The sequence below is a fragment of the Globicephala melas genome, chromosome 13 (genome assembly GCF_963455315.2).
Source record: "Globicephala melas chromosome 13, mGloMel1.2, whole genome shotgun sequence".
Taxonomy (NCBI): Eukaryota; Metazoa; Chordata; class Mammalia; order Artiodactyla; family Delphinidae; genus Globicephala; species Globicephala melas.
In genome coordinates, this window is record NC_083326.1 from 52293203 (window position 1) to 52313513 (window position 20311).

The following is a 20311-nucleotide window of genomic DNA, read 5'->3' on the forward strand; positions in this document are numbered from 1 at the left end:
AATATGTTCATAAAATTTGCCAATGGGGAAATGGTATGACAAACAGTCCACAATTACTTACTTCTTAGTTTTCATCAGAAATTAAGGTTTTTAAGAGTTGAGAATTTTAATTAATGTAATTAAAACTAAAAATTAATATGGAAAACATCTTTGTATGCAAGGAAAAAGAAGGTATAAGGAATGGAAATGCATTTTGTTAAGGGAAAGAAAGTAGGGGACAAATTAATATGGATACAGAAAGTTGCAGAAGATTTGCAAGAGAAAATAAAGAATCCATAGAAAGGAATTCTATGGGACTTCCCTGGTGGCAAAGTGGTTAAGAACCCACCTGCCAATGCAGGGGACACGGGTTTGATCCCTGGTCCGGGAAGATCCCACATGCCGTGGAGCAACTAAGCCGTGTGCCACAACTACTGAGCCCACGCACTGCAACTACTGAAGCCCACATGCTCTAGGGCCCATGTGCTGCAACTACTGAGCCTGTGTGCTGCAACTACTGAAGCCCACGTGCCACAAGAGAAGCCACCACAATGAGAAGCCCGCACACCACAACGAAGAGTAGCTCCCACTCGCCGCAACAAGAGAAAGCCTGCATGCAGCAACGAAGACCCAACGCAGACAAAAATTAAAATCAAAAAAAAAAAGGAATTCTATGTGTGGTCAGGATTAAGATCAGGATGAATTTAATTGAGTCAATGAATTTTAAGATTAAAGGCAATATGGTACAAAACTTGAATATGTTTTCTTTGTTAAGAAAACAAATTTTTTTTGTGGGGAATACTGAGCGGCTAACTTTCTTTACCTTTTAAGTAATTTGTTCTAACTCTATATATTTGCTTTTGAAATCTTTTATTGTCACTTTGTTAAGTGAATAAGTATTGTTTCATGGTGACCTATGATCTATTTGACCAAGTGTTTTGAAAGTTGGTATGCAACATTTCCATTCCCCAAATTGAGGCAAGAATACACCCTGTTTCAACAAGAAGTAGCCAGAGCAGCTGTCGCCCCATTCCCTGAAAGATTTGGGGAAAGTTAAAACAGGAGTGGGGACTGAAACCAAGTTCCATTACAAAGTTTATGGTTAATATGTCTATCCAAAACTTTATCCCCTTTCTTGTCCCCTCTGACCTCAATGCCGTGCTAACTGAACACTAATCAACCAGAGTCAGATGCCTAAAGCTGCTGATGTAGATATCATCAGTAATATACAAACTCAGGTCATTTCTCCAGGGCAAGATGAGCTAACAGACCCCCGAGCCATGGACCACCTGGCTAGGAGAATCATAAACCAGAAACATCCTGACTCCCAAAACTATGACTGAAAAATGTCACAAGACCATGTCTCTTTTGTTAATCCCAGCCTCTTTGTTCTTCCCCTTTAAGAATATCCCTAACTCAAAGACCAAGTTGGAGTGGGCCTGAGGCTTGTCTTCCACTCCCCTGCATGGCACCCTGTAACAAATCCTTACTTTGCTACAAACTCCTGCTGTCAGAGTTTGGCTTTCTGCACTGCAGACACACAAGCCCTCTGCTCAGTTTCAGAGCCTGGGACATCTTACACCAAGAAAATTAAGTACTACTCAAAACATGATGTGGATATATCGAAAGTGTACAGGAACCATCTTGAAGAGGCTCTTGCTGGCTAAATACAGGATGAATTTGAGCATCAAAATGAATGACACTAACAGATTATAACCTGTTGACTAAAAAGAAAATCCAAAAATCACTCTGATATAAATGAGTGAGAAGGGAAGATTTTCTTTCAGAATCCCAACTAATAAACATAGAAGGAATTACACAGTTAGAAAAGTATTACTTTGCAGCCATCATTTCAATAATCAATTCAGGCAAGACTCATTCATGGAATCTAAAACTATTTTCCTACAAATCACTTATTAATGAAAAAGAGAAAAATGTTAACTTTACAGTGGAGAAACCTGACAGATATCACCTTACCTAAGCAGAATTAATACTGCTAATAATGGGACTAACAAGGTGTGCCTCCTGATGGGCTATACCAGGAACGACACAATACCCCTGATATATCAGTAATATTCCTGCCCTAATTCATAATCTAAATCTAATCACGAGAAAGCACAGACAAATCCTCAATAAGGTACCCTGTACAAAACAAGCATTCTGACTTTTCAAAAATATCAACATCATGAAAGATAAAGGCTAAAGAACTATTCAGATTAAAGGAGACTAAAGAGCCATAACTAGATGCAGTGGGTTACATTCTGGATTTTTGTTATAAAGGACACTATTAGGACAACTAGAAAAATTTTGATTATGGACTGCGACATTAACTCCTTAGGGCTGCTGTTTAAAAATAAGTAAATATGGGCTTCCCTGGTGGCACAGTGGTTAAGAATCCGCCTGCCAATGCAGGGGACACGGGTTCGAGCCCTGGCCCGGGAAGATCCCACATGCCGCAGAGCAACTAAGCCTGTGCGCCACAACTACTGAGCCTGCACTCTAGAGCTCGCGAGCCACAACTACTAAGCCCACGTGCCACAACTACTGAACCCCGCACGCCTAGAGCCCGTGCTCTGCAACAAGAGAAGCCAGCGCACCGCAACGAAGAGTAGCCCCCCGCTCGCCGCAACTAGAGAAAGCCCGCACACAGCAACGAAGACCCAACACAGCCAAAATAAATAAATAAATAAATAAATATATTAAAAATAAATAAATAAATTTTTTTAAAAAGGCTTAAAACAACAGAAATGTATTCTCTCACAGTAATGGAGGCCACAAGTCCAAAATCAAGGTGCCAGCGGGACCACGCTCCCTCTGAAACTCTGGATAGAATCTTTCTTGCCTCCTGCTAACTTCTGGTTGTGGCTGGCAATCCTTGGACTCCTTGGCTTGCAGCTGTGTCGCTCCCATCTCTGCCTCTATCGTCACATGGCATTTTCCTCTTCTTATCAGTACACCAGTCATACTGGATTAGGGCCCACCCTAATTCAGTATGACTTCATTTTAACTTGATTACATCTGCAAAGACCCTATTTCCAAATAAGGTCACATTCACAGATACTGGGGATTAGAACTTTTGGGGGAAACACAATTCAACCTACAACAATTATCTATTAGATAACTGTGTCATAGTGATGTTAAAATTCCTGAATTTGATTGACTGTACTGTCGGTGTATAAGAAAATGTCCCTGATTTAGAAAATGTACACCGAAGTAATTAAGGGTGATGAGAATGATGTCTGCAACTAACTTTCAAGGTGGGGATGTGGGGAGGATACCCACACACATATACAAGAAAGGAATGACAAAATCAAATGTGGCAAAATGTTAGCAACTCTTCTGTAACTTTGAAATTATTTCCAAATAACAAGTTTTTCTAAAACCACACATGAAATAATACCTATGAATAAGCTTAACAACAAATGTTCAGAGTCTATATTAAAAAAATAAAACTGTGGGATATAAAGAACCTTAATAAATGAAACAAACCATTTATTTTTAGATAATAAGATCCATTATTATAAAGGTGTCCATTCTTCCCTAAATAAATCTAAATAATTAACATTATCTAGATCAAAAGCACAATGTTCATATGGAAAAGTAAATGCATAAGAATAGCTGAGAAAATTTTTTTTTTTTTTTTTTTTGCATTACGCGGGCCTCTCACTGTTGTGGCCTCTCCCGTTACGGAGCACAGGCTCCAGACGCGCAGGCTCAGTGGCCATGGCTCACGGGCCTAGCCGCTCCGGCGGCATGTCGGATCTTCCCGGACCAGGACACGAACCTGGGTCCCCTCCATCGGCAGGCGGACTCTCAACCACTGCGCCACCAGGGAAGCCTGAGAAATTTTTAAAAAAAGAAAAATGAGGAAATTTGTCCCACTAGTAATCACAACCTCATGGTTAAGAGTATAGGCTCTAGAGTCAGAGTTGGTGACAGTCCTAGCTTGTAACCTAAATAAATATAACTTCTCAAAACCTACTTCTTCACCTGTAAAAATAAAGATATTGAAAATACTTAACTCAATTGCTTGCTTTGGCAGCACATAAACTAAAATTTGAACGATACAGAGATTAGCATGGCATCTGTGCAAGGACAGGCACATTTGTGAAGTGTTCCATATTTAAAGAAAGAAAATCCTTTCATTAAATAAGATGGCTACCGGTCAGAACATTTAAGCCAGATTTTCAAAAGAAAAAAGAATACCTAACTCTGGGTTTTGTGAGAAATGAATCAGGTAAAATATGTTAAAGTATTTACCACTGTGACTGGTACACAGGTAATACTCAATACGCATTAGCTGCTGCTCCTGCTGTTGTTATCAGGGTCATGATCATCCTCATCATCAAGCTATGTGGTACTGGCATAGGAATAAACAAGTAAATATCGGGAAAACAAAGAGTGCCCCAAAACAAGCCTGAGAGTAAAAGAATTTGTAAATGCTAAATGTGGCATTTTGAATCTGTGGTAAAAGGAGAGATTTAGATTTAATAAACAGCATTGGTGAGCTCTATCATCTGAGGAAAGAAAAAAGGAACTGGATCCTTATCTTACAACATATATAAGTTTCAGAGTAAACAGCTAAATTATTTGTAACATAAAACAAAACAAAAACCTATAAATAGAATTTTTTAAATTATTGTCAACTGTGGAAAGTATTCTTAGAACACAAAATTCAGAAGTTACAAAAGGAAAATTACTTGTAATACTTTAAGATAAAAGAAAAACATTAAACAAAGACAAGCAGAGATATGAAGTGTTTGCAACATAAAGGATTAATATCCATTGTACACGAAGAATCTGTAAAAATCTATAAGAAAAAGACAACCCAAGAGCAAGATTGGCAATGGTTATGAGCAAGCACAGAAAAATGCACAGGAGACTTCAACTGAAAAAGCAAATAAAAATAACTCTGAGGTATCTTTGTTCATATATATAATAAAAATAAAACAATGTTCACAGATATTACGGGATAAACACACATGCTTATCCCATACTCCAGTTTAATTTTCCTTAAAAAAGAAAAATCCAGAAATACATAAAAAGAGCTTTAAACCTGTTAATATCCCTGACTGAATATCAAAAAGATAAAGCAAAGTCTATAGTGCCATTAGAAGACTTAATTACAGAAAGGGGAAAATAAAACAGACCAAAAAATAAATAAATTGGAAAAGGAATCACTGACCCTTGCTGTTAGAAGGAAACTAAGCTTTATCAGGTCCGACCACTCACCAACACAGGAAAGTACCACTGACAGATGATCTAGAGCCAGTATTTACTCAGACTACAAAGAGGTGGTTCAACAATTCAAGAAAGCACTGCTGGACAACTAACTGTTAAGAATTACTTCTCTGTAACATTCCAATTGTTTATAAATGGTAACTGTTTAATAAACTGTTACAGAATCTTGTCCAGATTTAAAGGCAACTTTCAGTGTCTGCATTTATTAAAATTCACCTTTTAAGGCATCATTTAATCATTTTTCTTTCTTTCTGAGATGTCTGTCTCTATGATTTCTTTCTTTTTCTTTTTAATTTTGTTTTTATTTTTGGCTGCGTTGGGTCTTCGTTGCTGCACGCAGGCTTTCTCTGGTTGCGGCGAGCAGGGACTACTCTTCGTTGCGGTGCACGTGCTTCTCACTGCGGTGGCTTCTCTTTGTTGCAGAGCACGGGCTCTAGGCGTGCGGGCTTCAGTAGTTGCAGTACATGGGGTCAATAGCTGTGGCTTGCAGGCTCTAGAGCGCAGCTCAGTAGTTGTGGCGCACAGGCTTAGCTGCTCCGTGGCATGTGGGATCTTCCCAGACCAGGGATCAAACCTGTGTTCCCTGCACTGGCAGGCAGATTCTTAACCACTGTGTCACCAGGGAAGTCCACCATGATTTCTTTCTATTATCAGTGGGGTCCTGGGAATATCAGAAATGTCTTTTAGAACCTTCAGATAGAATTCTTCTGGACCTAGAAGCCTGAAATCAGTCAAAGCTAGATACCCTCTTACTATCTGCTATCTAGTTTCTTATACTTTTTTTCTAGCTTTTCCATTAAAGAGCATCCTCTTGTTACAGAAGTTAGGAGATTAAAAAGAAGACGTGCTAGTTGTTTCTTACGATCTATCATTTCGACTTTCTGAAGTTGTGGATCTGTGGCTTCTTACTGCTGGCTGTGATTATCTCGAAGAATCGTCTACGTTGTCATTAGTTTTTCCCTCTTCTAAGCATCAATCATCCTAAAAATCCTATTCATCCTCTGACAACCTAAGAGGTTCTTGACCCTCTCTTCTACTTGACCTTTATTACGAGTTCCTCCTTCTGACTTAAGTTCTATTCATTAAAAAAAAAAAAATCAAAAGCTAAGCCCCAGTAGGAGTGGCTTAAGGGGGTGGGGGGAAGGGGAAGTGTGAGGTGAGACTGGGGAAAGGGAGGTTTAGCTCCATCATAATTTCCACCTGCCACTATTCCCCACCAAATTCTTTGATACGGCTAATTACTGTCTTTTCTCAATCACTAAAAGTGCTATCTAAATATATTTAGATAAAAGCCCCATTCTACTCTGACCCCCTTCCTTACCAGGGTGCTTCTCAAACTTTTCATATAAAAAAGCCTGGGAGGGGCTTCCCTGGTGGCGCAGTGGTTGAGAGTCTGCCTGCCGATGCAGGGGACACGGGTTCGTGCCCCGGTCCGGGAAGATCCCACATGCCGTGGAGCGGCTGGGCCCGTGAGCCATGGCCGCTGAGCCTGCGCGTCCGGAGCCTGTGCTCCGCAACGGGAGAGGCCACAACAGTGAGAGGCCCGCGTACCGCAAAAAAAATAAAAAATAAAAAAGCCTGGGAAATTCATTCCTTTAGGTGGTATATTGCCCACTAGAATCTTAAACCATCACCGTTAGTTCGCTCCTGTACTAATATTGTTGCCCGAATCAAGAAAATACCATCTGTGCCCACACCTTTCAAATAAATATTCTAATCATGTTTATACAACTAGATAGTGTATTTCCATATACCTAACTCATTCAACTACTAGGTTACTTCCTGTTCCCTTCTGTGATAGAGACAGCTACGTTTCCACTAAAAATGCCTTCTCCCCTTCTATGGTGTAAAGTTGTCACTGGAAGGTAGCGGCCCTGCCAAGGACTATTTGTCTCAGTTCTACCTACAACCAGATACAAGCATATGACTCAATCAGTGTATGGGGAACCGATGTGTGCTACAGTTTTTAAGAAGCATGGCTGCTAGAGATATAGTTAGAGACTATGATATAAAGAAAAGAAACCCACTTATTCTTACTTCTCCTTAACATTTACAAGTCACTGCTAAATCAAATCTCAGTTTCTTCATCAGACTCAAGTAGAGTGTTTATCTGAATTCATCCTGAGCATTAATGCCATTGTTTAGCACTGGGCCTGCCACTCCAAGGAGTCTTGAGGTTACTTACTGCATGAGTTTTCAGTGAGAAGCTGGCTGCTGACACTCCTTTCTCCTATGCCCATGGCAAGCAAATATGGCCAGCGAACTGCTGTACTTGCCCATATTTTAAAACTATTTAATACGTGCCTACTATGTGCTGTTGTTCTAGATACTTGGGATAACTTCAGTAAACAAAATAAAGATCCTACCCTCGTGGAGCTTACCTAGTGGAAGCCATTCTAAGCTCATAGAGTTGGCACAACAGGGTATTTTATATATTTATTTTTTGACTGCGCTGCGTGGCATGTGGGATTCTAGTTCCCCCAACCAGGGATGGAACCCGTGCTCCCTGCAGTGAGAGCGTGGACTCTTCACCACTGGACCACTGGGGAGTCCCTAGCACAACAGTTTAAACCTATCTGCTAATCCTTATGTAGACTCAATAAACACAGGCAGTGATGGAACTGTTGGCAGTGATGTGTGGAGTTGTACTGCGGATATTCTATGTGGGATAATAATGCAACAAAATCAAGCTGTATTCCCATAGAAAACAATGCTCCAGCTTATAAGAGAGGACAAAGGGTACATTCTTAGATACAACGGAAGAAATAAAAGGAAGCCAAAGAAGAAAAGGCTTCTAAGGTGGTGAAGGAAATCACTGTCAATGGAACTTGACACAGTGGCAAAAGAGTAGCAAACAAAATTTCCATTTAGAGCTTTAGATGAGACTCTTCATGCAGAGAGTGAGGAATTCATGGAACAATAAGATTTAAAGGAACAAGCCAGGGCTTCCCTGGTGGTGCAGTGGTTAAGAATCCACCTGCCAATGCAGGGAACAAGGGTTTGAGCCCTGGTCCGGGAAGATCCCACATGCCACGGAGCAACTAGGCCCGTGCGCCACAACTACTGAGCCTGCGCGCCACAACTACTGAAGCCCACACGCCTAGAGCCCGTGCTCTGCAACAAGAGAAGCCACCACAATGAGAAGCCTGCGCACCGCAACGAAGAGGAGTCCCCCGCTGGCCGCAACCAGAGAAAAGCCCGCGCGCAGCAACGAAGACCCAATGCAGCCAAAAAAATAAAATAATAAAAATTTTAAATAAATAAAAGAACAAGCCAATTTGGAAGAATTCTACTGGATTTCCTTAAAAAGGAAGTGCAGCTTTGAATGTTGGTAAGTTTGTACCAAGGTGCAGGAAACCACCATCCTACTGACAGAACAAATCAGAAAGTGTGCTCTCTTTCTGCAGCATGTGCCTGAAACATGATGGAGGACAATTTAGACAATACAGAGCTTCCATCTATTTCTACTAACTCATCTAGGAATAAATCATATACTTAGTAGAAAAGAAGGCAATATTGCACAGTAGAAGGAAAACTGATTTGACCATAAACTATATATATATATAAAAATATATATGGGGGGAGGCTGACTATATACATACAGACTATATATATACTTTACAAACCCAAACTTACAAATGAACCACATTTACTCCAGTTGAGTTAGAGTAATAACCCACTTCTGCATGCTCCTTTGCTCCTTTGATGAATTTTTTTCCTTTTGGCCACGCCACACAGCTTGTGGGAGCCTTGTGGGATCTTGGTTCCCCGACCAGGGATTGAACCCAGGCCCTCCACAGTGAAAGCGTAGACTCCTAACCACTGGACTGCCAGGGAATTCCCTGATGAATTAAATTTAGATAGGAAAAAAACTTGATTGGAAAAACATGCAAACACTGTCTCTGTAATGTGGGCTGTAGCTACAGTTTAGTTAGTGCAATAACCCAATTTTTTAGCTCATACAATAGTTGACCTCAACACCCATTATGAAAGATGCACCACAAAGCTAATTCCATTAAAAAGAAAAGTGTAAGTGTTGAAAATTCTCAGCCCGATACAAATGTACAGTTTAAGGAAGAAGGAAAAAGATAAAAAATCTCCCTTTCCATCATTGCTCCTTATCCCTAAGGAAGGTGTCTTATAGGAAGCAGTCTTGCTGTCAATTATTCAGTCACATCAACGAGTCATGTGACCTTAGCAAATTACATATACTTACTGGTCCTCAGTTTCTTTGTGTGTAGTAAAAGCCTATCTTATGCATGATTCCTCTGTGTTTGGGGAATGCCTTTTCAAAGATTTAAGTTAAACGTGAAAATGTATATGAATGTATAGCAAAGCATCTGACATAAAACAGGCTTTCTTGGGACTTCCCTGGTGGTCCAGTGGTAAAGAATCCGCCTTCCAATGCAGGGGACGGGGTTCGATCCCTGGTCGGGGAACTAAGATCCCACAAGCTGCAGGGCAACTAAGTCCCCACACCACAACTACTGAGCTCGCGCGCCTCAACGAGAGAGCCCATGTGCCGCAAACCACAGAGCCCACGTGCTCTAAAGCCCACACGCCACAACTAGAGCGAAGCCCACGTGCCAAAACAAAGAGCCCGCGCCACAATGAAAGATCCTGCATGCCGCAACTAAGACCCGATGCAGCCAAAAAATTGTTTAAAAGAAAATAAATAAAATCTAAAAATAAAAGATAAAACAGGTTTTCTTCCGTCTTTACCCAATACCTAACAGAAGGAGTGGGAAAAAGAAAAAAGGACACAAAAAAGAAAATTATAAACTTCATACTACATCCACTTCTCATTTCTCCTCTTCTACTCCCCTCATTTTTGTTTCTCATTCCCAATCTTTTGACCTGTTTCCATTTCTCACACCGGGTCAGGGTAGGAAGCAAGTTTCACAGTGCCTAGCAAGCAGGTGGGAGGAACTAGGGAAGCTTCTGTCCTTAAATTAAGCTCAGAGTCCTAGCATCCTAATATGGAGCTCATAACAGTGATTTTTAAATAGTGAAAAGCTGGGAAGGTGAGGACTGGCAAAGCTACAGGTTATCCACTGTATAATCAGAGCATTTAGTAGGCCAAGTATTTCATTTGCTCAAAGAGCTCAGCAAATTTAAAAAAACACACAAAACTTAAAATCAATCAGAACATATTTACCACAGAAACACTGTTATATCTTTATGTTAGGTTTTTACAGGTAAACTCTAATGGGCTGCCCAGAAATCTAACCAAAAAGGCTAACCTTACAAAAAGAACTTTTTCTGGGAAAAATATACTGATTTTCCACCTTATAGTTTTAGTTTCTTTTCTTTTCCTTCCTTCTCTTTCTTTCTACAAAATCTATTATGCAAACCTTAAAAAGCTAACCATCTTCTAATGCCCATGCTTATTTTGTTCTAAATGTTAACTACATGTGTTAAAGAAAAATATCCTAAATAATTAGTCTCCGGTTCTATCAATTAAAAAAGATGTTTTAATTAATGTCAGAGGCTCTTTTCCCGATACAATGCAGCAAAGCTGTCATCCAGTCATGACTACCTGTTAACTGACATCACAACTATGTGCTTCAATGAATCATTCAGTCCTTTTCTAACTTTACTGCAAAATAAATCTGAAATGTTTTTTTAAAAGCCTTGCTTTCAAATGTGTTTTCTTATAGTAAAACCTCTGTACAGGTGTTGTGGAGCCTGTGTATGTGAGTCACACGTATCTGTAATGAACTAACATCTAGAAAAACATCAAGTCTTCCTGCCTAGAGAACTGAATCGGTTTACTTGAGGCTAAATCTATGTAGTACAAAGGGATTTATTAAAGCTTCAGATGTATCACACCCTAATACCATCAAAAATCAGAGAAGTATTCTAATGGATTATCACACTAAAAAGATCAATCCAAAAAATTTATAACAGCCTCATAATTATAGCCAGTTCCACCCAACTGTGAATTCCTAGAAGGTAGCAGTCATGCTGCAATCATTTTTATAACATCAAAACTGGCATAGTATTTGTTGCACCACAGGTTTAATAAATGTCCACTTAATGAATGGAATACACTTTATTTGCCTGAGAAAGTCCAGGGTCAAGTCTGTGGGTCAGTTTTTTACCCTTTTACTTACCTGATATCTAATTGTATTTCAAATTCTAGACTCTAAAACATTTCCTTAAAATTTTATCAATATAAAAACTTCAACTGCAGTAGAGCCACATATTTAAATAAGGCTGAAAGAATATTAGAAAACATCTGGCCCAACTGTACCCCCGTTTCAAATGGTGAAACTGAGGCCTATGAAGTTCAGTGAATTGACCAAGGCCACATAGCTCTTCACTGTCACAAGTGGAATTAAAATGCAGATGGTCTTCTACCTTTTAGTCTTGTCCTTATTACATCATGTTACCTTCTCTGCTCCTTTTCAAATGCCTGACTGCTGCTAATTAAAAAGTACCTATAATGTGAAAATACTAATTACATCAGAACAAATGTAAGAAATCAATAAACTTGGGACTTCCCTGGTGGCACAGTGGTTGAGAATCCACCTGCCAATGCAGGGGACACGGGTTCGAGCCCTGGTCCAGGAAGATCCCACATACCGCGGAGCAACTAAGCCCATGCGCAGTAACTACTGAGCCTGCGCTCTAGAGCCCACGAGCCACAATTCCTGTGCCCTCGCGCTGCAACTACTGAAGCCCACGTGCCTGGAGCCCATGCTCCGCAACAAGAGAAGCCAGCGCACCACAACGAAGAGTAGCCCCCATTCTCCACAACTGGAGAAAGCCCGTGCAGCAATGAAGACTCAATACAGACAAAAAAAACAAAAAACAAATCAATAAACTTGCCATGAAACAGTTTTAAGTATTAACTTATGAAGCAAAAGCCACCAATTTTCTCCACCCCACCCCAATTTCTACTTAACGCTAAGAAACTAAAAGTTACATTAAAAAATTAGAGAAGTGACTAGCCTCTGTAATCAGTTTAAGAAAACCTAAGGTCTGCATATATTGTTAGGAACAGAGGCTGAAACCAGACAATCTTTAGGTTTCAGTGGTCAGTCTTTTCCTCCCAGTACTTCCTGCCTCCACCCCCACCAATAATTCAGCAGACATACCCTATGACCTATGCATTCTTTCACAGATTACATCAAGAAAACAAGGATTTCTTTTTCTTTTTGTCCTTGGAATATACGAATATTATCACAATTATAATACTGTCACTAATACCATGATAGGATACCCCCCCAAAAAAATTTTTTTTTTAAATTTTTGGCTGCACTGCGTGGCACCAGGATCCCCGTTCTTCGACTAGAGATCGAACCTGCACCCCCTGCAATGGAAGCATGGAGTCTTAACCATTAGACCACCAGGCAAGTCCCCCAGATGTACTTTTTTTTACAATCTAGGATCTTGGGCTTTCAACATTCACTAAAATAGTAAAAAAAAAAACACTTATTTAAAATAAACCTTACTAGAAACTAGTATAACTTCAACTACAAAGAGTTTCCAGTTTATGTTAGAAATATCAAAATGACCTTTAAGTTCACAAAGTTTAAACTTTTTAAACAGTTTTATAAAATCATTTTCTAGACCAAAACTTATGAGGGTTAAAGATTTAAAGAACTTGTTTTAACATCAGCTTCTGAAAAAGTACTAGGCTACTTTTGTAAAATTTTACTACAGGTATACCTTAAAAACATGTTGTGTGTGAGGAAAAGTCTGTATATATAAACTCATATAAATATACACAGAACCACATCCCTGAATACAGCTCAAAAGGATTTATTCTATTAGGGACTGTTCTCAAAGATTCATATAAAACAGTTCCTTGCCACAGCGAGTACTAGGTCAAGTATATCACAGTCATGGAAAGAAATAATTAGAATGCAAGGAGAAATGTGCTTTGATACCAGCGTTCTGTGGGAGCACAGAGAAGGGGGTCAACACACCAATGTCTTGTTAAGTATGTGCCACGATAACAATGTGTACTTGTTAATGTTCAAGTGTACACAGTCTTCCTTCCTTCTTCCTTCCTTCTGGTTACACCAGTTTGAGAGCTACTTCTCCCAATACTCTCTATTCCCCATCCCAAATCAGCCAAATCCTGAACCACTAAATTCCAAAGCCAGAACTATCAAAAGGAATTGTCTAGATTTTCCAACGGTAGTGGTAAACGAGAGGACAAGATGCTGCTGCTCTTTGCTTGGCACACTGAGCAACATTTCAGAAGCAGCAAAATTTGCCTGCGGCCTCTTCCAGTCTGGGGCTTGCCATATAGAGCTGATGCTGTATCTGCGTTTGTTGATGTCCATCTTCTCACACCCCAGGAATAAAGAACAACAGGAAAAATAATCTAGGGTTCCTACTTGCAAAACTCCAGCAGTCACAGGGGATATGCCATGTGCAGCTAGTTCTAGAAATAATCCCTTTTGAAGGTCTTCCACTTACTGGAAAAAAAGCAGGGAGTCCAAAGAACATACCAGCTCTGCCACCCGCCAAGCAACAGTAACAGCAGCAGCACTTCAAAGAGACACGGGTTAAAACAGCACAGAGTATATGGTATACGCTTCAGAGAACCTGAAATCACATATATATTCAAATTAGGGAAACTGAAGGGCACTGCTGTCCCGGGTTGGGGGGCGGTGCGGGGGAGCAGAGGCATAGCTCAGCCCATCAGTAACCTCATTGTACATTATCCTGTACTCTGAAATTACAGGATTCCCTTTCTTTCCTGGAGTGAGCTTCAAGATCTTAAAGAATAACACCAGGTAAACCTAATCCAGACCAGGATGTGTTGCTATCAAGTCTGCTAGTTCCAAGACAACAGTGGCGCTGCTGCAGCCAACGATTCCTTGGCACACAGACACGTTAAAATGATCCTGGCAGCGGCACTGGCTCTTCTCTTTCACCCTCTGTTGTTACTCTAGCTCCTTTTGCTAAATCTGCCTCTGAGTATAGACAGGAGCTGGATGGTTCATAATCACCCAGCAGCTGTAGCTGAGCAATAGGCAGCCTAATTGTGGCGCCGGAGCAGCTGAGAGGAAGAAAAGAGAGACTGCATACCCTACCATAGCCACACAAACCGCCACACACACTACCAATCAGATACCAGGGTACTTTAACAGGAACAGATGATTTCCTTTAAAGAAAAGCAGTTGTACCTCACTAGAGGAACTTGTATTTGTATTACAGACCTGTTTAAACGTGAACTGAAGGTGACCTAAGCCATGTAGCGTTCTGAACAATGGAAGATCTTAACTAAAACTTCCTGTAAATATTCACACAACAAAGCCAGCACCACAAACATCACCTTTGTAACATAACTGAAAGTTCCTGTGATATAAGAACTTGGTACAGCCATGATCTCTCCTCTTCAGCTCTACATTACCACAATGCAAAGCAACCACACCAACAACTAACACAGCAAGCCATTACACAAAGCAAGTAAAGTAGCATAAGGCAGCGATTCACAGCATTTTGGAAACTCCAACACCATAATGTCATTTGAAACAAAACACCATTTCTTTAGGTGCTATACGGCACATCTTCATAAAGTCTGAGTAAATGACAACTTATTTTATGCTGAGAATTTTAAGACATCCTTAAGAATATCAAATCGCAGGCTGAAATTACCAATCTAAAGAATTATTGTTCCAGAAAACTGAAAATGGATGAAAGACTTATTACCTTGATGCCATAGTTAAATTTTGCGTCTTAACTGTCATGCTACCATAATCTTCTGAAAAATAGGGCATATTTTATATTTGATGATAGAACAGTGTTCCCTAGTTTAATAAACATATTTTGATTACCTACTATTTGTCATGTACAACATACAAAACTGAAGAGGATTTAAAGTTAGTTAAACCTGGTGTCTTTCTTCAAAATATTAACATAATTAACATATGTTATTCACCTGTGAAAGTAGTTACATACGCCAGCTGGTATTTCCCAGTTATGGTTTAATAGGTCTAATCCTGTTTGCAAAGGGCAGCCCAGCAGTATTCTAAAGTCAGTCACCAAATATTAAGTCCTTTAGCGAAACACCTTATACAGTGTAAAGTACATTACACACAGGCTTCTTTAAAAAGGAAATTTTAAAAGTTTCACATGAACTAAAACACAGACACAGAAAAGCAATCATGGCGTAATGAACTATACGCTTGAACTATACCACCATCAGGTTAAAGAACTTTGCCACCACTTCAGGAGCCAGGTCCCAATCACAGCCTCCTCCCTCCTCTTTTATCTTTACTTTTACAGAAATCACTTCCTTGCAGGTTTTTAAAAAATACATAGTTCTACCCCCCGAGTTTGCATTCCTAGATACCAGACCTTAATACTGCTCTTTAAAAATTTTTGACATTAGGCTTTTTTTAATATAATGCTAGTAGAAACTAATAATAAATAACATTTACGCTAAACAGACTCACTAAAGAGCTAAACATATTTATAAAGAAAAATTACATTAATAAATTATTTACTGCCTAAAAGGATGCAAATTTGAACTCTACATAAACAACTCTTAAAGCATGTGTCAGTAATATTTGATTTACACTGGGTCCTTGCTATCTTTTAGAATATTTATTCTTTTAACATTACATACCATGAAAGAGATTTATTTGCATAGACGTTGATTTTTCAGCTTGAGAATTCACTGATTTAAAAAAAAAAAACTTGAACCATGTGTTAATATTATACTTCAGCCATAAGACAAATTCCACCTATCCCAGAAGATAGGTCAAAGCTGTAATTTCACTTTCGGTTGAACAGAATGGAGTCAATTTTGTGGTTTATGAAGTCAGCAAAAATGTACTGCAAAATTAAAGCTATTATAACATTATGGTGGTTACGGCAGAGTACATATTTTAAGAGCCCTTTTATACTTTATCCTGGAAACATGAATGTGAACTGTCCTGTACTTAGATTCAGATCAAAGTCTTTTTTTTCAAATTTAGGACCCAATGAATTGTCAACCAGCATTCAAAATCTCCACTGAGGTTTAGCTAATGTCCAAAAGTTAAAATACAATTACACTTCCTTTTCTTAAAACGTCAACTATGGCAGGAGTCTAATATATTAGTAAAGACAGAACAAAACATAAATAATGAAATATAACTTTCTTACAGAACTACAGATGAAAATCTTGTATGTGACACATACAAGGTCCTTGGCTTCTAATACAAGACACTCCTTCATTACCTGTCCATTCAAAATGTTTCCTGTCCACTGTGTGCCAACCATTGTGCTAGTTAATACATTAAATTTACCACACTTTGCCTTAAATGCCTATAGTCACATGTACCTATTTAGTAATATTTTCCTTAGTGTGTAATTTAACCACAGATAATTTAACAGGATGGTTTAAACACACTTAGAATTATCAAGTTAACTTTGCCACTGCAATCCTGCAGTTGCAATGCACGAGTATACCACCATCATACACATGTATATGTGAGATCATCTATGTGAACACACATTCCGGTGGGAACATATATACACATAATAAATGGCTTGAACATAAAGTTTGATTCCAGTGGAGACTCAGCTTTTCATTTCTCTAACAATTTATAAAGCGTCAGACCGTGTGTTATGCCGTGCCTGTTTTAATTAATGAAGCAGAAAATAATTCTACCAAATCCAAACCATGTTGGGTCCCACCCACTACAGAACAAAAATTAAAGCAGTCCCTACCCTACATCGGATTTGATTTTCTAAGAGCTTCTTAAAACAACGTTGCCCCATGCCCAATAAAGCAAAAGCTGGAAGCAATTATCAAGAAAAAAAACACACATTAAAACAAAATTTTCTGTAACACATGTGGACAGAGAACCGAACCAAATGGGAGGCGGAGCGTCATAACACTAAAAGTGCACGCTGAACAGCGTATTTCCCAACCCCCAACCCAAAACAAAGGAAAACTTTAACATGTTGCGGTTTTCAATCAAACCTAGCGCAGCGAGAGGCTCACCCGCTCGCCCCCCCTCCCCCGCCCGCTCTCCCGGCACAGTTGCCACCCCGTGTCCGCCGACAGGCAGACCCCCGACCCCGGGGACGGGAAGGGGCCGCTGCTCCCGCCCCTTACTTCGGCCAAAAGAAACCTCGCCGACCCCTCGCCGGGCGGCCAGCACGACCTTAGAGACGCGGGTGCGGGTGTCCCGGCGCTCCCAGGACCTTGGGTCGGACTTGGGCGGGACCGGGAAGGAATGGACTGGGCGGAGACCGAGGCAGAGGGCGAGCAGGTAGCGCCGGGAAGGACACACGCCCGTCGGGCAAGCCGGGCCGGGGGAGGGGAGAAGTTTCTCCCAACTTCCCGACTCGGAGCCGGCGGGGAGCGGCGGCGCCTCCGGGCGCAGGCAGGCGCCGGGCCTAGCGCTGCGGGGCCGGGGTCGGCCGCCTCCTGCTCCGCCCGCGGGGCCCCGAAGCGTCCTTACCTGCGCTCCAGCGGCGCTCGCATGAGTCGCCGCAGCGGCGGGGAAGGGTGGCGGGGAGGGGGCGGCGGGCGGAGGGGAGGCCCGTGGGGCCCTCTCCGTCCTCCACCTCCTCGTCCCGGGCGCCGAGGGGCAGCGACGACGGCACAGCCAGCCGAAGACTCGCTACTTCAGGAGGGAATTCCCGGGCTCCCCAACACCGCGGCCTCACGCTCCACCTCCTCCCCGCGCGGTGCCCGCCCTCACTCCCGGCCCCGCCCCCCCGTGTAGGGGCGGGGGCGGGCTACCTGCGCGCGCGGCCGCCCGCTCACCGGAACTCGCGCCGCGCCCGACCGGGCTCCCGCGACCTCGCCTTCCGACGCCGGCGCGCGCCCCCTCGGGTTGCGGGCCGCACTCCAGCTGTCCCGGTCGGCGGCGAGATCGAGTCACTAATCCCGACCCAACATGGCGGCGGGGTCTGGGGCGGATTCCCGAGGCGGCGCAGGCTGAGGGGGCGTGAGGAGGAGGCGCTTCTCCACACGGAAAGCAGGCCCACAGCGCCCCCTCCCCACGCGCGGAACCTGCGGCTCCGCTGCCGCGGAAGATAGGGTGGGGTGCCTCGGCCTTTCTCCTTTCCCCTCGCCCCGCTCTCTGTAGTGCCGAGGGCTTTGTTTTCGTGGGGGAGTATAGGATTTTGAGGGGTTGGCTGTTTGCTCTTCAGTACTATGCTTCCGCACCCTTTGTCGTGGATAGTAAAATCTCAGCCCAGCCAGGGGGGTGTTACTAACACCCTCATCACCAGCCTGATCACCGTCCAGAAACGCTCGCGTCTGGCCTCCTTCCGATCCAGGGATCCTGTCCCAGCCCCAGGAGCTTCCTGTTGACTGTAGGTCGAACCAGCCTTGCCGGGAGAGGGAACCGAAGCCGAGTTTTGTTGGCGACTCTCCCAGTAATGGTGGCCTTGGCTTGTCTTGGGACAGCGTGTTCTTAGGCGATGCTGGCAACGTCCCAGAGGAGGAACTGGGGCAGGTATTATTGTCCCGTTTGACAGCTGTGGAAACTGAGGCTGCCACCCCAATGAACGTGGAGCAGCCACAGCTAGAATCCTGCTCATCTGAATCCAAGCACCTTTCCTACTGGCCTTGCAGCCAGCCGCTGAAGCAGAAGGAAGAGGGTCCAGAAGGTCCAGAAGGACCTGGGAAAAAAATGAGGATCAGCCAGTGTCCAGAAGGGCTGAATATTGAGTGTCTTCTGCTGAAATCACTTCTGCCCTGACAGACTCTCAGATTAACTTCCTCTTCGTATTTCCTCTTTGGTGGGGTTATCAGAACTATTAATGTTGGGACTGTTGGTTTCCTTTGTGGTTTTTAGCGAAATTCAGAATCATCTTCGACAAATACGAAATGGTACAATCATATGTGCCAGTATTCGGGTATTCTAGAAACTTAGGAAATGCATATAAAGGTTTGAAAAAAATTTTTTTTCAGCTCACTGAATGAGCCAAAGATAGGCATAGGCATTCACATTAACTAAAAGGTAACATCGTGCTTTATATGATTTAGCTGCTAAAACTTCATTTGCCCTTGACTGTCTTGGTTATTAAATTTTTCATGTAAATTTATATTTAGCTTTTTTTTTTAAACTACAAAATAAATTCCTTGAGCTGCTACTTTTCTAAACTTCTGTGTAAAATAGAGATAGTATTTTTTGTCCTAAACTCTCAGCCTCAAAAAAATCAACTCAAAAATACTAGTTTACTCCAGTTCAAGGGATGAAGTGGCTTTGAAGATGTTCTGTATGGAGTTTTCAAGATGGGAGAGGGTGTCAAAATCCTACATGTTTTGTTATACTCACTTATCTTCACTTTTCTTCCCTTAACCCTCATTTTAATTCTTTTTATTACTTCATTCCCTGTTTTCTCTTTTGGAATATTTGTCTAACAACATCAAGCTTCAGTCTGTAAATATTCTGGAGATTTTTCAATCTGGAGTCTCACTTATTTCCAGGCGTATTTAAAACAAACGGGACAAAGAGAATCTCTAAAGCCTCACTGAGTTTGGTATAATAGAAATTGCTTTCAACTGAAAATCTGTTCATTTGTGAAAAGGACAAATGAAGAAGCACACCCCTGTGTCCCTCCCACACAGCAGGGAGGTCTGGTATGTATGGGTTAAGGAGTGATAAGGAACCTAAATCATGGAATCCCTGGGCGAGTCTGCTGGATGAAAAAGCTAGGGGAAAGCTTGAAATAAATTAATGAAATAGGTTAAGTCCCTACAAGAGTGAAACACATTGTTTATTTAAGTTTATTAATGCTTACAATTACCTGACTGGTGGAAAGTCTGAAGGATTTGGAGTTTCCTTGGGGCCCACTCCCTCTCACCCTGGATGTGATTTTGCCAGGAAGTGGTTGTGTGTGGAATAAACCTCTCCCGCCTGTGTCAGTCATCTGCTGCTGTTGCTGCTTGCATCACTGAGGCTGTGATGATGATTTTCTCTTCCTGGTAACTAGAGAGCCTGCAGTCCTACACAGGGTGCAGGCACTGGTCTCTGCTCTTTAATGACTATCCTCACTACCACCCCTTCCCCCCCAAATGCCTTCCACCATAACCATTCAAAGCTTGGATCTCCTTAAGTCACGGTGCCTCGGGTTATCTGCACCACCTCAGCCTTGCCTCCTCCACCTGGCCAAT

General features: G+C 41.8%; 1 protein-coding gene and 1 pseudogene across 8 annotated transcripts in view; one reads left to right on the forward strand and one right to left on the reverse strand.

The window, feature by feature from the left end:
• YES1 (YES proto-oncogene 1, Src family tyrosine kinase) overlaps positions 1–18131 on the reverse strand; it is a 75743-nt gene extending 57612 nt beyond the window's left edge. The window contains exons 1-2 of one of the 8 annotated variants that reach the window (XM_060310572.2): positions 17951–18131; positions 3764–3817 (exon numbers count right to left, since the gene is read on the reverse strand). Coding sequence is in view for 1 of the 8 variants with exons in the window: in XM_060310570.2 (XP_060166553.1) it covers positions 3647–3704 (58 nt within the window). In the remaining 7 variants the exon portion in view is untranslated. The other 7 variants (XM_060310573.2, XM_060310571.2, XM_030842571.3 and 4 more) reach the window with 7 other exon arrangements.
• On the forward strand, positions 4010–4106 carry LOC115845065 (U6 spliceosomal RNA; annotated as a pseudogene).
• Positions 18132–20311: the final 2180 nt, after the last annotated feature.